Genomic DNA, 21,774 nt, shown 5'->3' on the forward strand with positions numbered 1-21,774 from the left:
AGGCCGATGGATGCGAGCAGAAGAGGTGTGTAAGTGTGTGTAAACAATGTGTCTTTATTGACTGAATTTTCGGCGATATTGAATATGAAATAAGCATCTTCTTTGTAATTTGAGGCAACAGTTAAATCCCCAACAATGTAAGTTTTTATTTAAATTTAAAGGTGCACCAAAAAGAGCGAAATTCTTTGCTCTTGAGGCGGTTGAATGCGAGCACACCTTGCACTTGTGCATACGACACCACCTTAGGAAGAATTTTTGCAATTTAAATTAAAATTCTAGGCGATGAGCACATCCATACCAAACGAAATGAGCTCCATCCACGGCCCTCTGCTGTCTGCACCCTTTCCAAAGGTGCAAAACTGCGGTAAGAAGTCGAAGAAAAAGAAGAACGGAGCGGTCAACGGCCACAACGGCACCAGCAACTCTACGGCCAAGGGTCCAGATTTCCAGTTCAGCTGCCCAAATAAACCCGAGTTTTACCAGTTTACGGCCGTCTCGACACCAGAAAGTTCTTCAGACCTCTTCCTCGACGAGATTTCGGCTGATGATCCTCACTTCATGGAGCTGCTGACCATGATGCTGGAAGAAAATAGTCTTAGGGAGGATCAAGAGATTGCGTTTGAGGCTTTTGTCTCGTCTTTGTCGCAGCATCCGCCGGAACAGCACAAAAGAAAAAGCAAACAGCTCGTCAACATGATTGCAAAGAGGCTGATTGAAATTGATTACGAAGGTGATAGTGATTTGTCTGGTCCCCTAGTCGCAACGAATGCTGCTGATTCTTCATCAAAGTATGCTGCAGACACCCAAATAGACCTCTCCAAAGACAAGGTCTGGATACTCATGATGTTATACGCAAATATTCTCTAACAGAAAATAATCTGATAATTATTTCAGGATGAACGTGATACAAAATCAAAATTAGATACTGATTGCGGGGCTTCACCAAAAGGCAGCAAGAAAAAGACGCCAAACAAAAGTGATTCAAACTGCAATCAATCAAGCCTGAATTCAAGTAAAAATAAATCAAATCATTTGTGACATAAAATTAATCTTTTCAATTGTTTCAGACGAAACCCAAGAGTCTGATGTGATAAATCCCAGCTGCAATTGCACAAAACGATCGTATCCTGAAACTAAGCATCGCAGAAAAAGGGACCACCAAAGTAGGAATAAAAATTTTTATTTTTAGCAAGAATATTATGTCATAAACTCTATCATTTCAGCCAATCCAGTAAAAGAAACTCACTTTGATGAAATTATTCAGATGCTGAAAGAAGACCAAATTCGAAGTGTGGTCTGGTTTCAAAATCTCTTAGGAGTCGTTGAACAGCTCAAAGAGTAAGAGTAGACTGTTAATTTGAAACAATTTAATTAAATTATCATCTTTGAATAAATCCAATTTTATTCTTTTGAGTCACTTTTAATAAGTGACACAGCAAATGTGTAAAACTGTAAAATTCACCAGTACAATAAGATCTTTAATGAAATAAAATGAGGTTTTTCTGCTCTAAATTTTATTTAAGTTAAGTAAGAAACAAAATTTTGATTTTTAACAACTGAGTAAAATTGGCTTCAATTTTTTTTTACAAATCTCGTACTGTGTTAATTTGCATGCAAATTAGACAAAGGACAATAATTTTTAAACAAATTTTGCCTGTTAAAGGTCATTTGTGAGCCACACACTTCACCAAAAATCGGTTTCACCACAAATTACAATCGCGAATGGCCATCGAGAAGTCAAGAAACAGCCCTCATACAAAGTCAGGTGCCGAGTGAAAAGCAAAGGCCGAAAGCTAATTAGGCAAAGAAGTCGTCGTCGCTTTCGTCATCTCAAAGCCTCCGACTGCAGCTTTCTGGAAGAGTACTACAAGTACTTCACATTTACTCAGCATGTTCCGTCGGCCACGGATGAAAACTTTGAGGAACTAATGCGGCTGCTCTTGCTTTGCACTGAAAACGACGATGAAGTAGCATCTCAGCTAGGCAAGTACGGCTCCACCATCCACAACCTCATCATGTGTCGGCTCCTTGGTGAACTGGCTGGTGATTTTGAGCCAATGGGTGACTCGTTGTTTGACTTTGTGGAGAAAATCACCACTCCTGAGACAGCACGCCGATTGAATATCTTCATGTGCCAGTACCAAGTAGTGACGCTCGTGCACTTGAGTATTTACCTCATCACCACTGTCTACCAAATTGACAGGCAAAACAATCGCAAGGTCACGGACCCTGAGTGTGCTTTCAATAAGCACTCGTTTTTCAGGTAAAATAAGGTTTAATTTCTTAAGAATATTGGATTAAAAAAGGATTCAGTAACATTTACGATTATATTTTTCAGGGAATTTGTGAGCAAAATAATATATTGGTACCACAATACCCTGATGGACAGGCGCAAGAAGCTGCAGCTGCCAATTCTAAGCACATACTGCCGTCAGAGGAAGAAACTTCTGCGGGAGCAGGCAAAAATTTCAGCTGCCAGAAATCACCAGAACATGCGAAGCAACGCTGTAACTCTGGGCCATTTCAAGCATTTGGTGGAAACATACAAGTTAGCTGATCAGGTACGAGCCAGCATTGCAGCCGATCGCAAACTGAAGACTGCTGCTGTTGCTGTGAAGGGACACACTTGCCGGAATGTTCACCCGGATGGCAGCATCTGCAGTCACAGCAAAGTGGCCAAGGAAATTTCTCTGCCATCCGACTCGGAGGATGAGAGTTGCAGTGAGTCGGAGGATGAATTTGACTCGGTTAGTGTCATTTATTCATTTTTCCCTTTTCTTTATTTCAATTTTAGATAACATTTAAATTAGAAAAAAATTACAAAGCATAAAATTGAAGTCTTTATAAAAAAAATTTTCCCAGGTTATGCGGCGCATCGAAACACCTCCTCCTCCACCACAGCCTAGAGGTCCAAGCACCCCACCGCCTGCTCAAACTAAACCAGCCCCCAAAAAGCCTGTGAAGAAAAATCGCAAACAAGAGAGGAAAAATAAACGAGCTGCCGAAAAGCTGGAGAAGGCTCGTCAGAAAGCAACGGTTGTGAAGGAAGTGCCACAGCTGAAAGGGAGACCACTTTTGCCCAGAAAGAAGAAAATCATTGGAACCCCCTTGGGCGATTCCTCGAGGAAAAATTCTGCCTGCACTTCAACCACCGAAGATGATTTTTTTGAGCAGCTGGATGAGTTGCCTTTGGAGGAAAATTCCTTCAGGCTTGTCTGGCAAGACGGCAAAGTTTACCTGGACTACAGGCTGGACAGTAAGGCTGGCGAGCAGCTTGAGTTGAGCCCTGAATTCCTCAAGCAATACAAGATTCCAGAAAACGTGATGTTTGACTCTGTGACTGCCCCTGTGCTTGACTCGGATTCATGTGCAGTGATGGAAAAGGCAGCCATCCTCGAGAACCCATGCATGGAGGATTTCAGGGGTTTCATCAAGTCGCTTGGGCTGGAGATTTAAAGGCCAAAGTGTCAGATTTTGCCAGTTGTGCTTTTAGATGTACATCAAGGTTGTGCATAGCGGCACTCACAACAAATTTTTTAAGCAATCCAATGTAAAAATTAACAAGGTGTGATTTAGTTGTGTCAAAATAGTTGCCTACGTGTTTTCCCATGATATCTTGCAGCACCAAGGTTTTTCAATGCCCAGTTCATTTATGTTAACTTGCTCATGTTTGTAGGGACCATTCAGGATTTATTGTAGAATAACTAATAAATTTTGCTTTACCAATTTATTTGAAAACTTTTAAAGAAAATTTTTCTTTTCTTTAGTGTTAATTATACAACTCATTAAATTTCCTGTAGTAAAGCAAACCATTATAATGCACTGATGTAGCCTTTAGCTATTTAGTTCAGCTCAAATTGTAATTTTTTGATCTCGAAAGCCAGCTTCTCAAAACTCTTGACCCAACATATTTGAATTAGGGTATAATAATCAATGAACCTCGGACTGGCTGTAACTAATGTTTCAATCTAGAACGACGCCAATCTGTTGGATGCTGCCAAGATGTTGCTGCTCATTTGTCAGTATAGTTGTGCTGCTATATATTTTGAAAAAAAAATCTTTTGTTATTTAACGTCTTCAAAAATAAACAAAAATATATTCAATCTCATATGGAGATGCTCAATTTTTGTACGGTGTTCTGAGTGATTGTAATGTGTATTTCAAGTGCTGATGTGTGCCAAAAAGTGGATCGCCTATTTAAAGTAACCTGCAGGACTTTGGACGAATCAGCAAAATAGCACTGCCGTAATATGTTTGTTGTAAAATAAATAGTAGCGGCGCACATATTAAGAATCATTAGCCACATGTTATTAAATTTGTTGTATTCCTGTTTTTAAATTTTATTTTCAATTATTAAAATAGAATTTTAGAACTTCGAGGTTTCTTTTGAGAATTTTCAATTTGATGCAACATAGTGAATGTATGTTGATTTTAAAAAGGAAGTCTTTCCCATTCACATAATAATGCAGTTGTTTTTTGAGTGGCATTGTATTTATTTAAATCAGATTAAATTGCCACTGGTATAGATACAGCTCTGTTACTGTACTTCTAAATATTGCTACTACTAATAAAATAGCTGAAGTCGTATATATGAAACCAATGTATTTTTTATTGGTTGCAAATCACCACATTATAAACAACCGCAGCTCCTTCAGAAGAAAATAATGTCTTGAGCGCTTCTAGAGGTTCTAATAGAAACAAATTTACAATGCTTTATAATTAAATAAAAAATATTTTCAAATTAGAATTGTATATTTATTAATAATCTCAATTTTGCTTTGATGAAATTATTTTTACAATTCGTGATTTCATGTTATGTTTATAACATCACTTAAAAAAAAAGTAAAAAATGAGGAAGTTCGTTGTAGCAAGTTATTGACTGATACATTTCTTAATAGTTTTGTTAACACTCACTCTATATAATGTATTATTAATAAAAAAAAGAAAACAATGACATTTTGCTCCTCTTATAAAGTTATTGCTTATTTCCAATTTGTAATATTTATCCAGATATTAGCTATTTTATTGCTTTAAATTTAATATAGTTCAACAAAATAACAAATATCTAATTGTACATTGTACGTGAAAGATGTAAATGCACCATATATATAGAGCAGTCATAGCAGTGATAATACGTCAAAATGGTTTGTAGTTTCCTCATAATCAATAAAAACGTGCAATCCAAAATTTAAAAAAAAAAAAATCTTTAGCAATTTTGAAACTAATACAATTTTCCCTTAAAATGAAAATTTTGTGCTTCAAAATTTGTACGATACCCAGTAAAAAAGAGGTCAGAAAGTAGTCAGCTAGTTGTTAAATTGCTGAACTATGATTTTAAAGAGGCTTGGCCTCCTTTGACAACTCAATAGATTTAAAAATCCCTGAATTACCCCAACAGTCATCAACGTCACGCACTTTGTAAAGATTGTCCATAAAGGGTATCATTTGTACGGATTTTGTGCCAACCGATTTCAAACAAGGAAATTCATAGGCACCTTTAACATTTAATTGCACTTTTATAACCCAGCACCTGTTTTCTCTGGGTTGCACTATCATTGGTCTAGCCAGCACAATTTTGATATCACCACCGTACTTCACTTCAGGATCATACTTAAGCAAGTAATATCTCTTCATTGCGTATTCTTTTTGAGCATAATCCAAACTCCAAACTGTCACAATAATATCCTCATTATAATATGAACTGGAGGCGGAGGAATACTGAGCGTGCAAAGTGAAACCATGTAGCACAAATGTTTTTTCTGCTTCAATAGAGATGGATGCAGATCTAGATCCAGTTTTGTCAACCACAAGTCTTGCCATTTTGTCTTCTTTTCTCATAATGAATGAAGTAAATCTGTAAATTACAATCAAAAATTAGTTTTCATTCCAACCATGTAGTTTTGTTAAAAATTTTCAATACTTTTTATTGCCATAATGGTAGGTCTTGAAGCGCGGTGTTTTGCAAGTGTTAATTTTTTGTGAAAGAGTACATTTGTGCTTGCCACCAAAACTTCCACTGAGCACTGCAAACACTGCTTTCTGATCATTTTCACTGAGAAGGTGTGTTTTTGAGATTTCCTTGAAGCGTTCCAAGTCAAGGGACAAAAATCGTACATTCCTGATGGAACGTGCAAGCAATTCTTGGACTAATTGTTGAACAATCGCTTGATTTGAAGCTGGATCTATATTTGCCATGGCCCATTTCTCAAGAAAGACTATGATATCCACTTCAGATTCTACATTGATAGTTTTCAAAGCGCTGATCTTTTCAATTAGCTCAACAGGGCACTTTTTGATATCTTCCAGAGGTCCATCGAAACATTCCTGAGGCTTTTCTTTTATAACCTAGAATTTAAGAGATGTCTTTAACAAATCTATTATATTTCAAACAAATTGTCTAACCTCAAAGCATTGTTTCTCCAAATATTTGTCATTCAACTCCTGGCTCAGCATAAGAGCTGCCCATATCTTTGAAGGACTTGGCTTCATCTGAGTTAAATATTCGGCGCATCTCTTCATCAAAGGAGTGATAGAAAGGAACCTTGCAAAGCTAACGATATTGAGGATATCTTTTTCATTTGTCCACTTCAACTTGCCGTCATACAAGAAGCTGCAGAAGAAACAATTAACTGAAGAAATTCTTTTTACCCAGACACACAAACTTACTTTAGAATAACTTCAAATATTGAAATTGGAATGCTGATGATTTCATAGAGAGGCAAACTTGGGAGATCTGGTGATGCACGTTCGTACATTCCATATTTAGCCCCGGACACTTTGCTTTTCAGGAAGCCTCCAAACCTGGCTATAATTGCACGGTGACAGGGTATTATCTAATAAAAGATTCCTAATAATTAGCCAAACAAAAGTGGGTTTCACAATAATTAAACCTTGGTAAAATGAGGGTTGTTTGCATCTATGACGTATAAAGCACAATCAGCAAGTTCTCGGTGCACCATCAACATTGAACCTGGATCTGAATGCTGGGATTGCAAAGAAGCCTTATGAAAAATAAATTATTGAGTTCGTCAATATTTTGTGGCATATTCATAAAACCATACTTTTTTACTCTGTTCAAAGGCTTTGGGGTCCTCCTGAATTATCACCATTTTTTCTGAAGGTCTACTCTTGGGCTCTGAACTCTCAGAGTGTAACTTTGGCCTTTTTGTGAGAGGAGGCTCATGATCAGAAGGTCGGCTGCTTGAAGAACTTTGCCGAAGGTCAGTTGGTGGTGACAGCCAGGTGGTGTCTGCTGTTATGGTGGGTGATTGTAAAGTCTGCTGAACTACGTGAGCAGCCTTAAAAATGATAAATTATTACTAATTTTATTGCGATCTTCTAATTTTGTCTCATTAAATTTTAAGATATATTCAAAAAGATCAATTAATACATAAAACGATGAGAAATTAAAAAATACTTTAAATAAGAAAAAAAAATCAATTTCAATACTAAGCTTATCAAAGATTGTCAAAGATCAATAGTAACAAAATTACACTATCAAAATTAAGTGTGGTATTTTTAAAATTTCATTTTCATTTTTACCTGCACATTTCCTTTGTTTGATTCCAAAGAGGATGCTCGTCTAAATATTGGTCTTTGAATAGGATCACGCGGACAGCGAATTTTGCTCACACAGCGAGGAAGTTGAGTGGTATCCTATTAATTTAATTTTTCCCACTTTTGTAACACATAAAAAAAAAAATACGATTTTACCTTATGAATATGAGCATACACAATTGCCGCAATTTCAGCCTGATCAAACATCCTTGTGTTGGAGAGGAATTCTGATAAGTCTTGATTGCTCAGCATAAGAATGCGTATTTTTGGTAGCAGCGACTCAACCTCCGCTCGGATGGTTTCATGGCTTTTAGGATTTCCTGCTTCTGCTACAGAGTGCTCAGCCCAAACCTCCAAAGCTTTCAGAAGGCACAGTTCACTTGAAATGTTCATATTTTCTTCACTGAGGATCCGCCGAACTTGGCTTTTAGACAGCAGATTCACGCTCTCGTCATTTGAAATGTAAACAAATGGATATTTTTTAAGCAATCTGTCAGCATTTGTTTTGATGAACTGAAATAAACAACAAAAAATATTAGATTTCTCTAAAAAAAATTAATTCACCTCTAAGCACAGAAGGACAAAATCATCATCTTGGTCAGCATCAAGATAACAGTAGCTGCTGAATGCGTTCTCTATGGTGAGTAAACTTTCATATTTACTGAGACAATTCTTCTTAAGTGCCTCACAGCCCACCTGTTTCCCGAGTTTATACAATACAATTGCTTCGTCAAAAGTAGTATTGTCTGCAACTCCAATATACGCAAAACTACATCAATAAAAAAATGTAAATAAAAAGATTATTCAATCAAGGAATAAAACTTACTCCACAAAAAAGTTGCAAATCTTGTGTGTAAAACGCAGCTCAATACAATCAGACGAATAAAGCTTTTGCTCCAATACTGGGCTGATTCTGGCAAGAACCAATTTGTGGCATTTTATTTCCTAAAAATAAGTGTCGGATAAAAAGAGAATAATAAAAAAATTATAATTTACCTTTTTGTCATGACAAATAATAGTGCAGTCCACATAGATTCCACTGCGTTGCATTCCCTGCAGCTCCTCTGGGATGGTATTGCATTCTTTTAAAATTTGTCTCCAGCCTTCAGAAAACTAAAATAATAAAAGTAATTTTTAATTAGGCAAAATATTTTTTAATTAACTTTTTAATCGCTTCAAACCAAAAGAACAAAAAATACTCAATTTTAACTTAAGTTTAAAAGTATTAAATGTTACAGAAGAAAAACTTTAACTTACAGATCTGGTAAATTGAGCAGTATGGTTTGTGCGCAAATCTAGTTGGCTTTGCTGGGCAGGAATGGTTATTCTTGAAACCACCTCCTCTCTTTTTATATTCATAGGTGGTCCATCTGGGTCAGCTTTTATGCGCGGTGGCCGCTGCATGATTACTTGTCAAAAATCCAACTGTGAACAAGATTCGCATGGTTTTGTAAATAGCCATAATATAATATTGAGAATGAAAAAAAATTAAAGATTAAAATATCTAGTGACGCGATTGCTCAAGGGCGAGAAAAATCATTAAAATATGATTTCTAAGTTTTAATAAGGAAATATAATTTTTTAGTCTTATAACATGTCTTTTTTAGTACATTTTTCTTCACTCGTCATGCTGCTAAAGATAAAATCTGTTCAAAGATGTTAAATTTCCTTTCAAAGTTTGGAGCTCGGGAAAAATTTCAATACAAATATGTTTTCATACTTTTTGCCTATTTTCTACCCACTTTAAAAATATTTACTTCATTTGAAATAAGTAATTTCATTGAAAAAGAAGAAATATAGCACAAAACAGAAATTTTAAAGACACTGTCCATAATTTTAGCAAGACGAATCGAATCGCCTTTGCGAAGGAAGAAATTATTATGGACCTAGGCCAAGATCTGCAGCTGCAGAAAGATGAAGTCACCAAGATCTGAGCGGCCGACACGCAGCTGCGGAAAGATGATCTCATCGGGATGGAACGACGCCCCTAGAGCACCAAAGGAGACAAAGCATATCAATCCTAATAAAGATCGGGACATTTAAGTTTCACATCAGCCACACTTGTCTGATTCCTGACCTGGGCAACCCGTTCTAGACAAACTCTCCCTTTAATTCGTTACGTAAATTATAAAACTAAATGTCACATTTACATTCTCTTTCTAAAAGAAAAAAATCACGGAAACATTCTTCGAATCACAATTCGATACAAAAATTGTAAAATAATTATTGGAATCTGAATATTATCAGGAGAAAGTAAAATTTATATTATCATGTAGATTAAAAATTTTAGAGGCGCTATATAGCCATGAAAAAGTGACAACGGTGTGTCAATTTTTTTTATTGCGCGGATAGGAAAGTGTTCGCTCTCAAGCTATGATGTAATCTATGCAATGCAAATAAAATGACCTATTGACATACTTCTCGTTACATATAATACATGTCAAGATTACTAGTTGTCAAAAAGAAACTAATTTTTTTTTCTTGCAGGTTAGAATAAAATTATCTTTAGTGTCTCAAAAAGATAAAACATTTTGAGCGGCTAAAAAACTGCTCTGGATTTTCCTTGAGACTACTCAAGGATCGAGATGAAATGATTGCTTTAAAGATTTATAGATTGCACATGGAATTTAGCGCAATATCCTCAAGTACACAGAACCCTGCTCCATTTTAATTGGGGCAGTTGGTTTCAGGGGCACATGAAATTTCTGCGCTAACCAGATTGGCTTTTGCTTGTGATAGAAAAGCTTTTATAGAAGGTCTTTGATGGTTGCTTTTTTTAAATTTATTTGTCTTTGAGGGAGGAAGAAGACAGCTTCGTCTCAAAAGCGCCTAATGTGCCTGACGTCATTATAGGCGCCCCCGTGGTCGGCTGCGCGCTAATCTCCCAATTAACAATAAGATCATCTCCCCAGTCAATCTGTCTTTTTAGTTAACTCATTTCTTGTATAGGCAGCAAGCAGCGCGTTTGCTCATGAAATAGGTTGATACTTGCATTTGTTATTTTTAAGATTTTTAATTTTGTTTGTTAAAAAATGTGGTTTTCCAATATTTGCTGATTTTTTTTTCTTGCTCATGAAATAAGGTCGCAGACCGTGACCAAAACTATGGTAACTTCTTGATTTTTAATAAAAACAATTTTTTATAATGAGGAAAAACCTGAGTTTTTCACTTCCATGATCATCTTCTCGAGTGTCAATATTTCCAAACAAAATAATTATTTAAAATAATTTAAATTCCAGTCTGTGCGCATATGTGTGAGCGTTATTAATTGAATTAGCTCAATTAACACAATTATTTGCCATGCTAGGATGGCGGCCTGATCTTTTTAGGGGCAAATAATGCGTGTTGATAAAAAAAAGCAACACAGGACGAACAGGAATTCGCTTGCAGAGCATGACTGGGTGTATTAAATGTTTCTATTCAAAATAACAATAGTAAGTATCAGGCAGAGTCGGAGCAAAAGTGATTCACAGATGTGCGCGCGCATTTTTTGACTGCGAGAATGAGCAAACTCTTCTGGGTCAATAATAGAGGCATCAAAAAATGAGACCAAGGTTGAAAGCTGCGTATACACACTAACTTTCTGATTTCTTAAAAAAAATTAAGTTAAAAAATAATGTTGGATTTAAAAAAGTAAAAAGCATTGGCCACAGCAGTGTCTATCAAATGAGGTTTTGAAGTGTTTCTGTGATAAATGCAATCCCTTAAATATAATAGTAGTTCTTTAATAAAATTTGAAGTTTATTAAATTTTTATCAATAAATAAATTGATTAAGTGAAAGTTGAAATATAATTGAATTAGAGGAAGTTTCAATTTTTCCTAAAAGCAGTACAAAAATCTTTATTCCTTTCGAAAAGATATTTTATCATTGTTTCTTCACAAATAATAAGACAGATGCATGTGATGCCCAAAGAAATAAGAAATCGGCTGATTTCCAACTGATTTCTTGAATTAAAAAATGAATAAAAATCGGAAGTAAGAAATTAGAAAGCCAGCAGAATATATTTATTTTATTGTGTTCGCATCGGTTACAAATCAGCATGATTAAAATTTCCTTAAGGCTTGTATATTTTAGAAAACTAAACCGCGTTATTTAAACATAAATCTACCAAATAAGTTCAACATAATTTTAGCTTCAAAATTAAATGTTCAGAGGATAAAAAGAAGTTGATTTGCGCCTACGCGTTGTGTATCTAGGCAAAGAGCGAAAAAGGCACGTGTATACGTAAATCTTAAAGCAGTGAAGGTCAGCCACCTCATAAGCCATACAAAATTATACATATAGACCAACCAACAGACCATCGAGGTAGAGAACGGTAGTTTCATGAGTCTGGAATCTGCAAACGCTTTCTGGCAACACTGCATTATAGGAAATAATATAACACATTAAAAAAGTGCTGCATGGCTAACCGCATTTTAAGAATATTACAGATTGTATGCAAAGTTTTTGAGGTTATGGGAATTTGAAAGCCATGACTCGACGGACCGTCAACTTCTTAACAAAAGCATAAATATGGAATACATAACACAAACAGCAATGAAAGAAGAAAAATATTTTTAATTAATAAGGCCGAGCACTGAGCATTAAACACCTTTTCAAATATTTTAAATTTAAATATTTCCTCATGGGAGAAATACGAAATTCTCATTCAAATTGCAGGATAGGATTGGATTGCCAGTAATTGAACTTTTTAATCTTTGTAACTTTATATATAAGAGTTCAGGTACACTATTTGCTTCAATACTTTATTGCGCTATATAATTGTTTATTTAGCTGCTTCAGTGATTTTCTTTTGCCTCTTGTCAGCTCCACCGGAAACAGAAGTCGCGATAAAAACTAATTGCCATTGGTATCTCGCTCCAACGCAAACTACCTTCTAAATTATCTTTTAAAAGCAAGAATTGGACAAGATTTTAAGCGTTTTGCATTTATACGCAAAGTACAAAAATTTTAAGCAAAACAATGCCAGTCGGTGTACGCTTGTTATCTACTTAAAATACGATTGTGCCTTTAAAAAACTTCAAGAATTAACAAAAGTCACCTGCAACCGACAGAAAATTTAGCGCCCAAAAAAGTATTTATGCGGTCTCAATCAACAAGTAAAAAAAATTAGTAAAAAAAAAAATAAGTATGTTTGAATTTCATCAGAGGCCCCTCTAGATACATTAAAAGAGATAACTTATTTCCCTTATACAACACGACCTGCCTTGACTCAGTATTCTCTTCCTTTTGTTCTAAAAAAATGAATAAATAGAAATATATTGACCTTTGATGGGTCAAAGGGTAAATAGTACAAAAGCAACTAAATCTAGAGATGGAAGCAGTGCTGAAATTATATTTTTAATGCTAGAGAATAAAGTTAAAATATACTAAAATCAGCGGTGCGGTAAGGAGGTTGTCGCATCACAACAGAAATGCAGACTGACTAAATTAAAATTAACGTGGCGCAACAAAGTGTCGTGACTGTGATGTTGTAACAACTTAAGTTCGCTGCTAATTTACCAGCAGCTCGACCAGCTCAGCTGCAATTTTAGTTGGGCGGTTTGCCAAATGTGATCGGCGGGTCTGCTCGAGTTTTCTCTCTTTATTTTTATTTTTGATCACTGATTATTTCAATTTAGAAAAGTAATTAATAGATTCAACATTTAAAAAAAATTATTTGAATTGCTTAAAAATATAAAAACTTGCAGACATAAAAAGTTTGAAAATTCTAGAAATATTAACCTGAGATGAAAGGCCGCTATTGGCTAATTGTTACAGATCGGAGCCCAAAAACCAACGGCATAGTAAAATATTTTACCTCTAAACACACGCATAATTAATTTTAACTTGTTTATTACAATCAATTTGAATACACTATTAAGAAAGTGTTATGTGGCTGCATCGCCCTACCAAACGTTCTGCTTCATTTTTTTGGCTTCAAATGAGCTCAACACAATCTGGTTTGTATGACAAATAAAGCTCTCGGAAAGGATAACATTATAACCATTAAATAATAATGTAAAGTATATTATGTACGGAGTCCTTTCCTGTCGTGTAAAGCGCTGTAGGTGTTAAATTTCGCGAGACAAGAGACGTTTCTCATGAGAACATTATATTTGTGCGCAATTAATACTCAACAATATCAGAATGGCACAAAAATTAAATAACTGTGCATGTCACGCATTATTCAAGAGACTGTTACTCGCTTTATTAGGCCTGCCTTTTCTCAAGATGGTTGATTTTTCCTCTATTAAAGAATAGAAATATAAATGATTAGCGAAAATCTTCACTTTCTCTTTTTAAATGAAAATTTCTTTACAAATTTTCTGCAGACAGAACATATAATATTTATTATTTAATTTTTTCACACGTGATCCGACTAGGGCGAAGTATTGTAACGCGTTTCAGTGTAACAATGAAGACATTATTGGCCATTGTAGCATGTGATTTCAAGGATGATGCATCATTTTACTGCGATACTATTTGCGCAGCTAGGAGACGCCATAGAGAGAAAACCTGTTTTGTCCAGGCACGTGTAACAAAGTTGCTGGCAAGTGGCACTATGTATTTCTTTGAATAAGGCAACGTGATCTGCATCAATGAGATAAAACTGCACACTGCACAGCATCACCCTGCAGTAATCTTAAACTTGGGGAGAGCAACTTTCTAAACACGGAGGGAGGGGGATGCTGTTAAGAATTATCTTCTCTCAGAAAATAATCTTTCTTTTGCCTCCGGAAAACACAAACACCGGTCCATTCTGCAGAAAAAACGATGTGTCAAATCCGATATAAACCTATTGTTAATAAGCATTTTGCAAATGTGAACAGAAATTACATAAATAGCATTCAACATGTTTTGGTTGCTTAGATTACAATAGAATTAATTAAAATTATCTTCTATTAAGAAAATGAAATTCTTTTTATGAGACATTGTCAAAAATTCAATTATAAATTTTAAAGAATAAATTCAATGCTTAAACTGGCTATTATATAGCATTGCGCTTTGATGTTCTGCCTTTTTTGCAACGATTGGCTATTTTGATTCCTGTTTTTCATTAGAAACAATAGTCGAATGCAAAGTTGAATGCTGCATTATTAGATTCCATTGCAATTTAATTTGATTTTATACAGTTAACCAGAACAGGAACTCAGAAAACGGGATATAAATTTAATATTGCCAATTATATTCTATTATAACAATATATTATTAATAAGATACCAGTCTTTTTCCATAATATTTAAAAAAAATTTAAAAAGTAATCAACAACTCGAATAATCCACAGGCAGATAATTGTAAACAGAAATTTCAGTCTGTTTTTTTTTTCAAGTAAAAGCGTGTTAGGAAGTAAATGTTGCAGTTACAGTAGAAAAACTCGGCATTTTTTTGAAACAAACTGAAAAAAGGTCAATTATTAAGAGATCATTATTGGAAAATCAAAAGACGTGTGTGATTGGAACACGTATAACTTTTGGCAATTATTAGTAGAAAAAAAATCAGGAAATTTCGACCACCTCTGCAACTTTTTTTTTTTAATTTTGGGAGTGAAATTATAATCCTTACCTATGCAGTATTTCTGTTTCTATCGGTCCGTACGTATTTGCCTTCCAGCCTTGACAGAAGACGTTGCTCAAAACCGCTGCCCGAAAATTCACTGCCACTACTTTCACTCAACTGTCGCGCAACTTGTGTAATTACCAGCACAACGAAACTATGATTATGAATGATAGTTTTCGATCTGCGGGGAACGCCCAGAGCAGCTCGCCTGGTCCAGGTGTTTCGCAAGCGCTGGCGAGACCGACGCGCTCGTCCCCCCTCGGCTGTGCACTCACGACTGAACATGAACGAACACCGACAACATTGCGCCGCGCCAACCGACTGAAACGCGCAAAAGCAAAACATAACATCGTGGAAGTGAAAGGCGCGTGTTGCTGAGTATTTTTCTGTGTAAAGTGTGCGTCGAGCTGCGTGCGCCGGTCAAGCACTTGAAGCAGTGAACCCAACCCACGAGCCCACTCCAAATTTCACACAATCCAAAAAGCAATCAAATCATGCATTCTCCGATTCCCATCACCATCCAGAAATTCGTTAAATTTTTGGAAACATCAGACGATCAGAGTTCAAGCGTAATTAAGAAGCTTCTCTGGAACAGTCGTAAATTGTAAATTTAAGAATGTCATTATTCTCATTTTAGTTTAAATATTAAAAATGTTTCTTTCGGTTTCTTTATTTGCTAATAAGCCAGCTCGGCCGAATAATTATTTTCCCGTTTGCGATAATGAACTGGTTTTTTCGGTTTATTAAATCCTGGCGTATTTTTCTAAATTACAATTTACTGGACTTACTGCGGAGCGTCAAAAAGAGAAAAGACCTAACAATAAGAGTGTGTTTTAAGTGAAGTGTAACAAGATTCATCAGCTCGGCATCCCACGCACCCGCACCGTCGCTTTATTGCTATAAACGTTGGAATGAAGAGGAGGAAAGGCGAGGAATTTTCCTGGTAAGTACAATTTTATATTTTTTCTTCAAATTAAAATTTCGTTTTAGCAACACTACTTCTTACTCCTTTTTGCAACTTATAGAGAAATATAGGCAATAATGCAATGGCATGTTAAATGTTATTCAACGTTTAAGGAATAGATCTAATATTTTTTTAAGAATTCATTACTTATTGAATATCATATCTGCACTACATACCACTTTAAACATCTCCCGGGAAAAGACGCATCACGCAATAGAGACAAGCGTTTTGCCTTTACCATTTGTTACCGAATGAGGGATCTTCTGATCTTTTAATTTTATGAATTGTTCATAATTATGTACATAATTGAATGAACTTCTTGTCATAATAACGTATCTAAGAGGCTGATTAAGTAATAAAATTGTTTTTTAAGATATCCGCTTAGCCAGCACTTGGCTTTGGAATTTACGAATGCTGCAGAATTTTAATACAAAATTTAGAAATTACCCTAGAATCAAACTTCATAAAATTTCTTGATTGTTGGTATTAAAAGAAAACATTTAGCTGATAAAATGTGCGCATTAATTACTATTCTTGGATTATGTTTTTAATCTTTTCGTAGAATGAAAAACATGGGGTTTGGATGCAATTAAATTGTGTAATATTTATTTTTAGTTGCAAATTGTGTTTATTAAGATAAAAAATTATATCATTATGCATTACAGTATATTTTTTCAGTTGTGGCTAAACACCTTTGAAATAATTCTATACTGTTCATTAATTTGATATATAAAAGAAGTGTCGTTACCATCCCAAGTTATACACCTGTGTCATCCTTTTGGAAATTCTGATCTACTTTGATTTTCCACCGGATTCCTTGGACTTTTTGCTTTCATTTGATTCCTTGGACTTCTTGCTTTCATTCGATTCCTTTGATTTGCTGCCACTCTCATTTGACTCATCGCTCTCCTCTTCAGCTGGGGCCTAAAGTTTAGACAGATATTATTACATGATGAAATATTTTTGAAATTTTTGACGTTAAAATTTTTACATTTTTTATTATTTTTTTTAATTACTTTTTAATTTTATAATCAATCAACAAAAAATGGAACTGTATAGTTTGGTTCACTGCCTAAAATGTTAAGTTTAAAATTCAACAAACACAAGTCACTTATTTACGCTCCTCACAACTATGACACAATTTAACACTTTACCTTGGTTGTGATGATGGGCAGGGAGGTTGTCTCAATAGGTGGAAGAGTTTCGTCACGGCCACCATTGATGAGGTCGTTAAGATGGTCCCTGATGTGGTTCAGTTGATCCTCGAGTTTGTCATGCAAGTTTTCGGCGGCGTCTTTCAGCTCGTCGACTTTGTCTTGCAAAAATGGCGGAGGTTTGAAAATGGGCAGTCGGTGGGCCTGCGAGATGCAGACAACCACCAAAAGGCACAGGGCCACTGAAGCACTGCTGCAAATTTTAAATGTTATATATTTTTTCTTTGCTATAAAAAGCGAAATAATAGTAAATATAATTGCTATGGAGCATAAAAATTAATATGATATTGATTATTTTTAGTGTTACATGTTATTTTTCAAATGAATTTAGAACAAAACTAATAGTGCAAAAATTTATTAGTCATGAAATTATTATAAAGCACCATATTTTCATTTGAAATGCTTTTGGTACGGATCTGGTACGGATAAAAGTTCTCAGTGTGAATATGTGACAAGCAAGTAAATCATGCAGTAATTATATAGTTGGAAAAATGACCGAGCAGATGGGGCCATCCTTTTTGCAAATTTATTTATCCAGCACAGAAGTTCTTTATTAGCAGTTAAACAGCAAAATTAATAAAATTGAAAGAGAAAAAAATTAACTTGAAGGCAACCACACTGTTTATGCCACTAAAATTATTAATTTGGATGACCATGAATTGATGAAAAGTATAAACATAATTATTGCAATAAATTGAAAAAAATTAAAGGGAGATTGCAGAATAAAAAGTTGAATAAAAAAATAAATGAAGTGCAGACACTTACAAGTTTCTCATGTTGGTCAGAATATTCTTTTTGAACGCGATGAGGAGCAATATAAATTGGGAAAGTTCAACCACCGGCTCTTTATATACCATAACAACAAGAAGCTGGAGCGTGCGCGTGTTGTTGTATGCTTAGATGGAGATCTTTCTTTATCTCGTTTGATCACTTAATCTCACTTATCCAATGCAGCGGCAATAAATGGCAAAATAAATAAGGAAAACCATTCTCATTTCAGTGCCAAACTATATCTAAACCTGACTCTATGTGCGAATAAATATATTTTAGAGTTTTAAGTAAAAACAAACAAAAGAAGCAGTAAAATTGCCAACTTTAATGACGTAAAAAGTGTAGAAATTTCCAGTGGCTTGTAAAAAGTGAGCTTGTATAAGCCCCCAAATAAAACAAGCGTCAGATATCAAAATCTATAAAGGCTTTAGTTTTTCTTTTATGGCCATTTATTTCATCATCAATGATATTAATTATGACTTAGTTTTGTTTAAAAGAGCGCTGCAGAAAAATTTGAACGTGAAATATATAAAATTAGTAAAATTACTACTTTAAGTTTTGATATATGCAAAAGAAAAGAATTAAATTTTTTCATGTGTTGAATCATTGAATCGTAGTTTATTTATCAATTTGAATGCATAATTGAATTATATCACAGAGTTGAACACTTTTGTAGATTGTTGTTAATTTTTTAGTGTGTGTGTTTTTTCTCTCTAATTTTTTTAGTGTAGAGTTGTGTCTTGTTTGCAGATCATGCGTTTAGAAAATATAACTTATGGGTTTAATGACAAAAAAATATTGAAACACTAACATTTTAACGATTTATGTTTTAAGTTTATTTAGAGGTTCCATACATATTTGTATTTATAGTTAAGCATAGCTCGTTGAATACGTTAATGCATATATTAAAAATGTGTTGTGAGAGTTTAAAAATTTATTTATATTGCAACACGCGTCTCACTTTCTACTATTGTTTTCTGGGCTTGGACCTATTTCTTTCCACCCTTGTTCTTATCCTTGTTCTTATCCTTTGAATTTTCCTTGGAGTTCTTCTCCTTAGAATTCTTTGGCTTACTCTCATTAGATTCACTGGATTCACTGCTGTCCGATTCGTCGCTGTCCTGTAAGCACAGAAATAATATTTTATGTTACATGAGCTTTTTGATTTATTTTTATTCACTTAAAAAAACTTCCAAAAATTCACATAATAATTTAGGAGTATATTACATGCATGGAAATTTACCTCATTTTGAGCGGGGGTCGTGGCTGCAGTGGAGGTGATGCTCTCAGCAGTGGTTTCAGCAGGGGTCGTCACTTCTGAAGCCGCTGTGGACTCGCTTTCTGGCGCAACAGTGGTAGTACTTTCTTCTGCGGGGGTGGTTACATCTACGGGCGCGGAGGTAGTGCTTCCCTCCAAGGGTAACTCTGGTGTGGTAATTTCTGCTGGCAAGGTGGTTTCGGGCAGCGCGACAGTGGTGCTTCCTCCCCAGCTGCCAAAATCGAAAAATTATCCGGATATTACCCTCTCTGGAGAGGATAATATCCGGATAAAAGTCAGTTTTGGCAACTGGGGCTGCAGCATTTAACGCGTTTTGCAATTGATCCCTAATTTTCTGGAGTTCCTGCTCAAACTTGTTTCTCAAATCGTCAATTTGACTTTGGGTTGGTGGACGCCATGGAAGGCGAAAGGCCTCGGCACTTGAGACGGCCATAACAAGGCACACGGCCATCGCAATGGTGCTGAAATCAAAAAATAATTGTGACCATTTAATATTTCACCTTTTCACAAAGTGCCAAATTTTTAGTAATTAATTGCAAAACCGTAAATTCAATATAATATGCTGAATAATAATTTAATTCTTTTTCACAAAAATTGAAACCGGGCAAACCTCGTGGCAAAGAAAAAATGAAAAAATACAGGACAACTGACCCCAAAAGGCGACCTGCGCATGCTGGTACTTTAAAAACCTTGGGTTTTGTCGTGTCCAAACTAAAACTAAGTGCGAGGAATTCATAAAAAATTAAAAATTAAATTTTGAGAATTTAATTTTATTTCAAACAAAAAATTGCAGATTTTTTTTTCATTTTTTCTTTGCAACGAGGTTCGGTTTGTCCGGTTTAAATTCTCCATGAAATCCACCTCAAGTTTTACCTTTCAATTTAATTCTTTTTCCATTTTCTACTCTGACAAATACCGAGTATTGCACAGCATTGCTTTAAAATATTTTAGAAAATTCATGTTCATTCTGCCAAAAATTTAAGCTCACGCAGAGAGTAGAGATAGGAGAAGAATAGGCTGCCAGCGTGACTGACAAAAGATAGGGTTGAACGCAGCAGCAGAAAAAGCTGAGGGAGCGTGACTAATTCTTTTTGAACTATGATGTGTATTTACAAGTGCTGTCGCCTCTAGGATTATAAAGCAATGGTCAGCGTCTTTGAAAAGAAATATGGAAAAATATTTATTTTCTGTGGAATGAGCAACCAAACATGAAATCGCCCTCCTCCCGATGGACGCAGGTAAAGTATTTACCCAAGCATCTGACAAAGGGTCGTTTATAAAATTCAGAGAAGTAGACCACCTGTGAGAGGCAGTGTTGCCAAAACTCTACAAAAATAAAATGCATAATATATTCTGATATTGAAGAAAATGTTTGAATAAACTTTTGATTCTCTTTTTTCGACTCAAAAAACGCGAACTGTAAAAATCTGCTAACAATAAAAATTATTCACTGCCGAAATAAAGTGATACAGAAATTTTTTATGATTTGTATCGTCCCTCCCTCAAAATACAGACTCAAATGGACAATCCTAATAAAACCAAGCAGACAATTTTTACTTTAATTTTACAATGAAATTAAAAAAAAAATAATAATAATGCAAATAAACGGAATATCCCAATCAAACAAGAGAACATCTTGGAATATCATTATTGCCTTTATATAATTTCAGTGAATGCCATCGCGGTAGCCGTTAATTATAAGCCATTATCTTATCAGCGTCAATCAAGAATTTTTTCTTAAAAATTCTCACGGAAGTGCAATCTGTGCGTTTTGTGCTCATGAGAGCGTGTCTGATTTCTCGCAGCGCGCAGAACGTGAAAAGGTTTAGTTAAAATGAGAACATTAGTACTCGTATGCAAAAATAAGCAGATCGATGTACTGGTATTTATATTTCGTAAATCGTTTTGTAAATCGTACAAACTTTTTCTGATGATATTTTTGGCATTTATATTTTATAAAATGCTTTTTTTTTTTTTTTATCAAAAGTCATAATAATTATATCAGAATCTTTTGTAATAGACTTCATCTAATCCTTGATTGATGGATGACTTAAAGTGAATTCAACTAAATTAATGTAACATACACTTGACTCATTCTAGCATATAATTAAATCGATACTATATAGCAATAGAGAACAAGCAAAAACACTTAATTGAATATTGCAAAACTTACAATTTCTGCATTGCTGCTGGAGGTTTGATGTGCAGATGTGATACTTAGTTAACAGTGAACAAGCAAGTGCACCCTGCATGCTTTTATATTCCTGAAAATGCAATAAAAAATTACTGCTAGAAAAGATAAGAATTTAACTTCAATATTTATTAAAAACATCTCTGTTGGTTTTCGCTTAATGATGCGCCTTTTTTTTATTAATTTACAAACGTTGTAAGGTAACATGGGAGTTGTAAAATTATACAATCACAAATAGCTCTTCTTGCGTCTGAGCA

At 34.9% G+C, this 21,774-nt stretch overlaps 4 protein-coding genes across 5 annotated transcripts in view; 2 read left to right on the forward strand and 2 right to left on the reverse strand.

Moving 5' to 3' along the window:
- The first annotated feature begins 1 nt into the window (after window position 1).
- Window positions 2-4,590, forward strand: LOC132205135 (uncharacterized). Its single transcript, XM_059634019.1, has 8 exons — window positions 2-137; window positions 280-828; window positions 895-1,012; window positions 1,068-1,163; window positions 1,224-1,338; window positions 1,664-2,263; window positions 2,339-2,747; window positions 2,863-4,590. The coding sequence occupies exons 2-8, from the start codon at window positions 283-285 to the stop codon at window positions 3,454-3,456; spliced, it is 2,478 nt and encodes an 825-aa protein (XP_059490002.1). The 5' UTR covers window positions 2-137; window positions 280-282; the 3' UTR covers window positions 3,457-4,590.
- Window positions 4,591-4,598: 8 nt separating this feature from the next.
- On the reverse strand, window positions 4,599-15,403 carry LOC132205133 (uncharacterized). Of its 2 annotated transcripts, none has more exons than XM_059634014.1 (13): window positions 15,105-15,403; window positions 8,815-8,982; window positions 8,554-8,670; window positions 8,384-8,502; window positions 8,122-8,326; window positions 7,714-8,070; window positions 7,543-7,656; window positions 7,062-7,298; window positions 6,891-7,001; window positions 6,667-6,833; window positions 6,403-6,610; window positions 5,921-6,345; window positions 4,599-5,854 (listed from the first exon to the last, which is right to left on the reverse strand). In XM_059634014.1, exons 2-13 carry the CDS (start codon window positions 8,959-8,961, stop codon window positions 5,335-5,337), a joined length of 2,727 nt encoding a protein of 908 aa, XP_059489997.1. In that variant the 5' UTR covers window positions 8,962-8,982; window positions 15,105-15,403; the 3' UTR covers window positions 4,599-5,334. The 2 variants fall into 2 exon arrangements, with proteins under 2 accessions (XP_059489997.1, XP_059489998.1); XM_059634015.1 differs by lacking the exon at window positions 15,105-15,403 and adding an exon at window positions 9,444-9,466.
- Window positions 15,404-15,406: 3 nt separating this feature from the next.
- The window catches only part of LOC132205138 (proton channel OtopLc-like), a 41,654-nt gene continuing 35,286 nt past the window's right edge, over window positions 15,407-21,774 (forward strand). Inside the window, exon 1 of the mRNA XM_059634023.1 lies at window positions 15,407-16,041. The gene's annotated coding sequence lies outside the window, so the exon portion shown is untranslated. The remainder of the gene's footprint in view (window positions 16,042-21,774) is intronic.
- On the reverse strand, window positions 16,657-18,281 carry LOC132205282 (uncharacterized). The gene is made up of 3 exons (XM_059634240.1): window positions 18,042-18,281; window positions 17,217-17,469; window positions 16,657-16,986 (listed from the first exon to the last, which is right to left on the reverse strand). The coding sequence occupies exons 1-3, from the start codon at window positions 18,131-18,133 to the stop codon at window positions 16,855-16,857; spliced, it is 477 nt and encodes a 158-aa protein (XP_059490223.1). The 5' UTR covers window positions 18,134-18,281; the 3' UTR covers window positions 16,657-16,854.

The sequence above is a fragment of the Neocloeon triangulifer genome, unplaced genomic scaffold, assembly GCF_031216515.1.
Source record: "Neocloeon triangulifer isolate White Clay Creek 2 clone unplaced genomic scaffold, ASM3121651v1 ptg000002l, whole genome shotgun sequence".
Taxonomy (NCBI): domain Eukaryota; kingdom Metazoa; phylum Arthropoda; class Insecta; order Ephemeroptera; family Baetidae; genus Neocloeon; species Neocloeon triangulifer.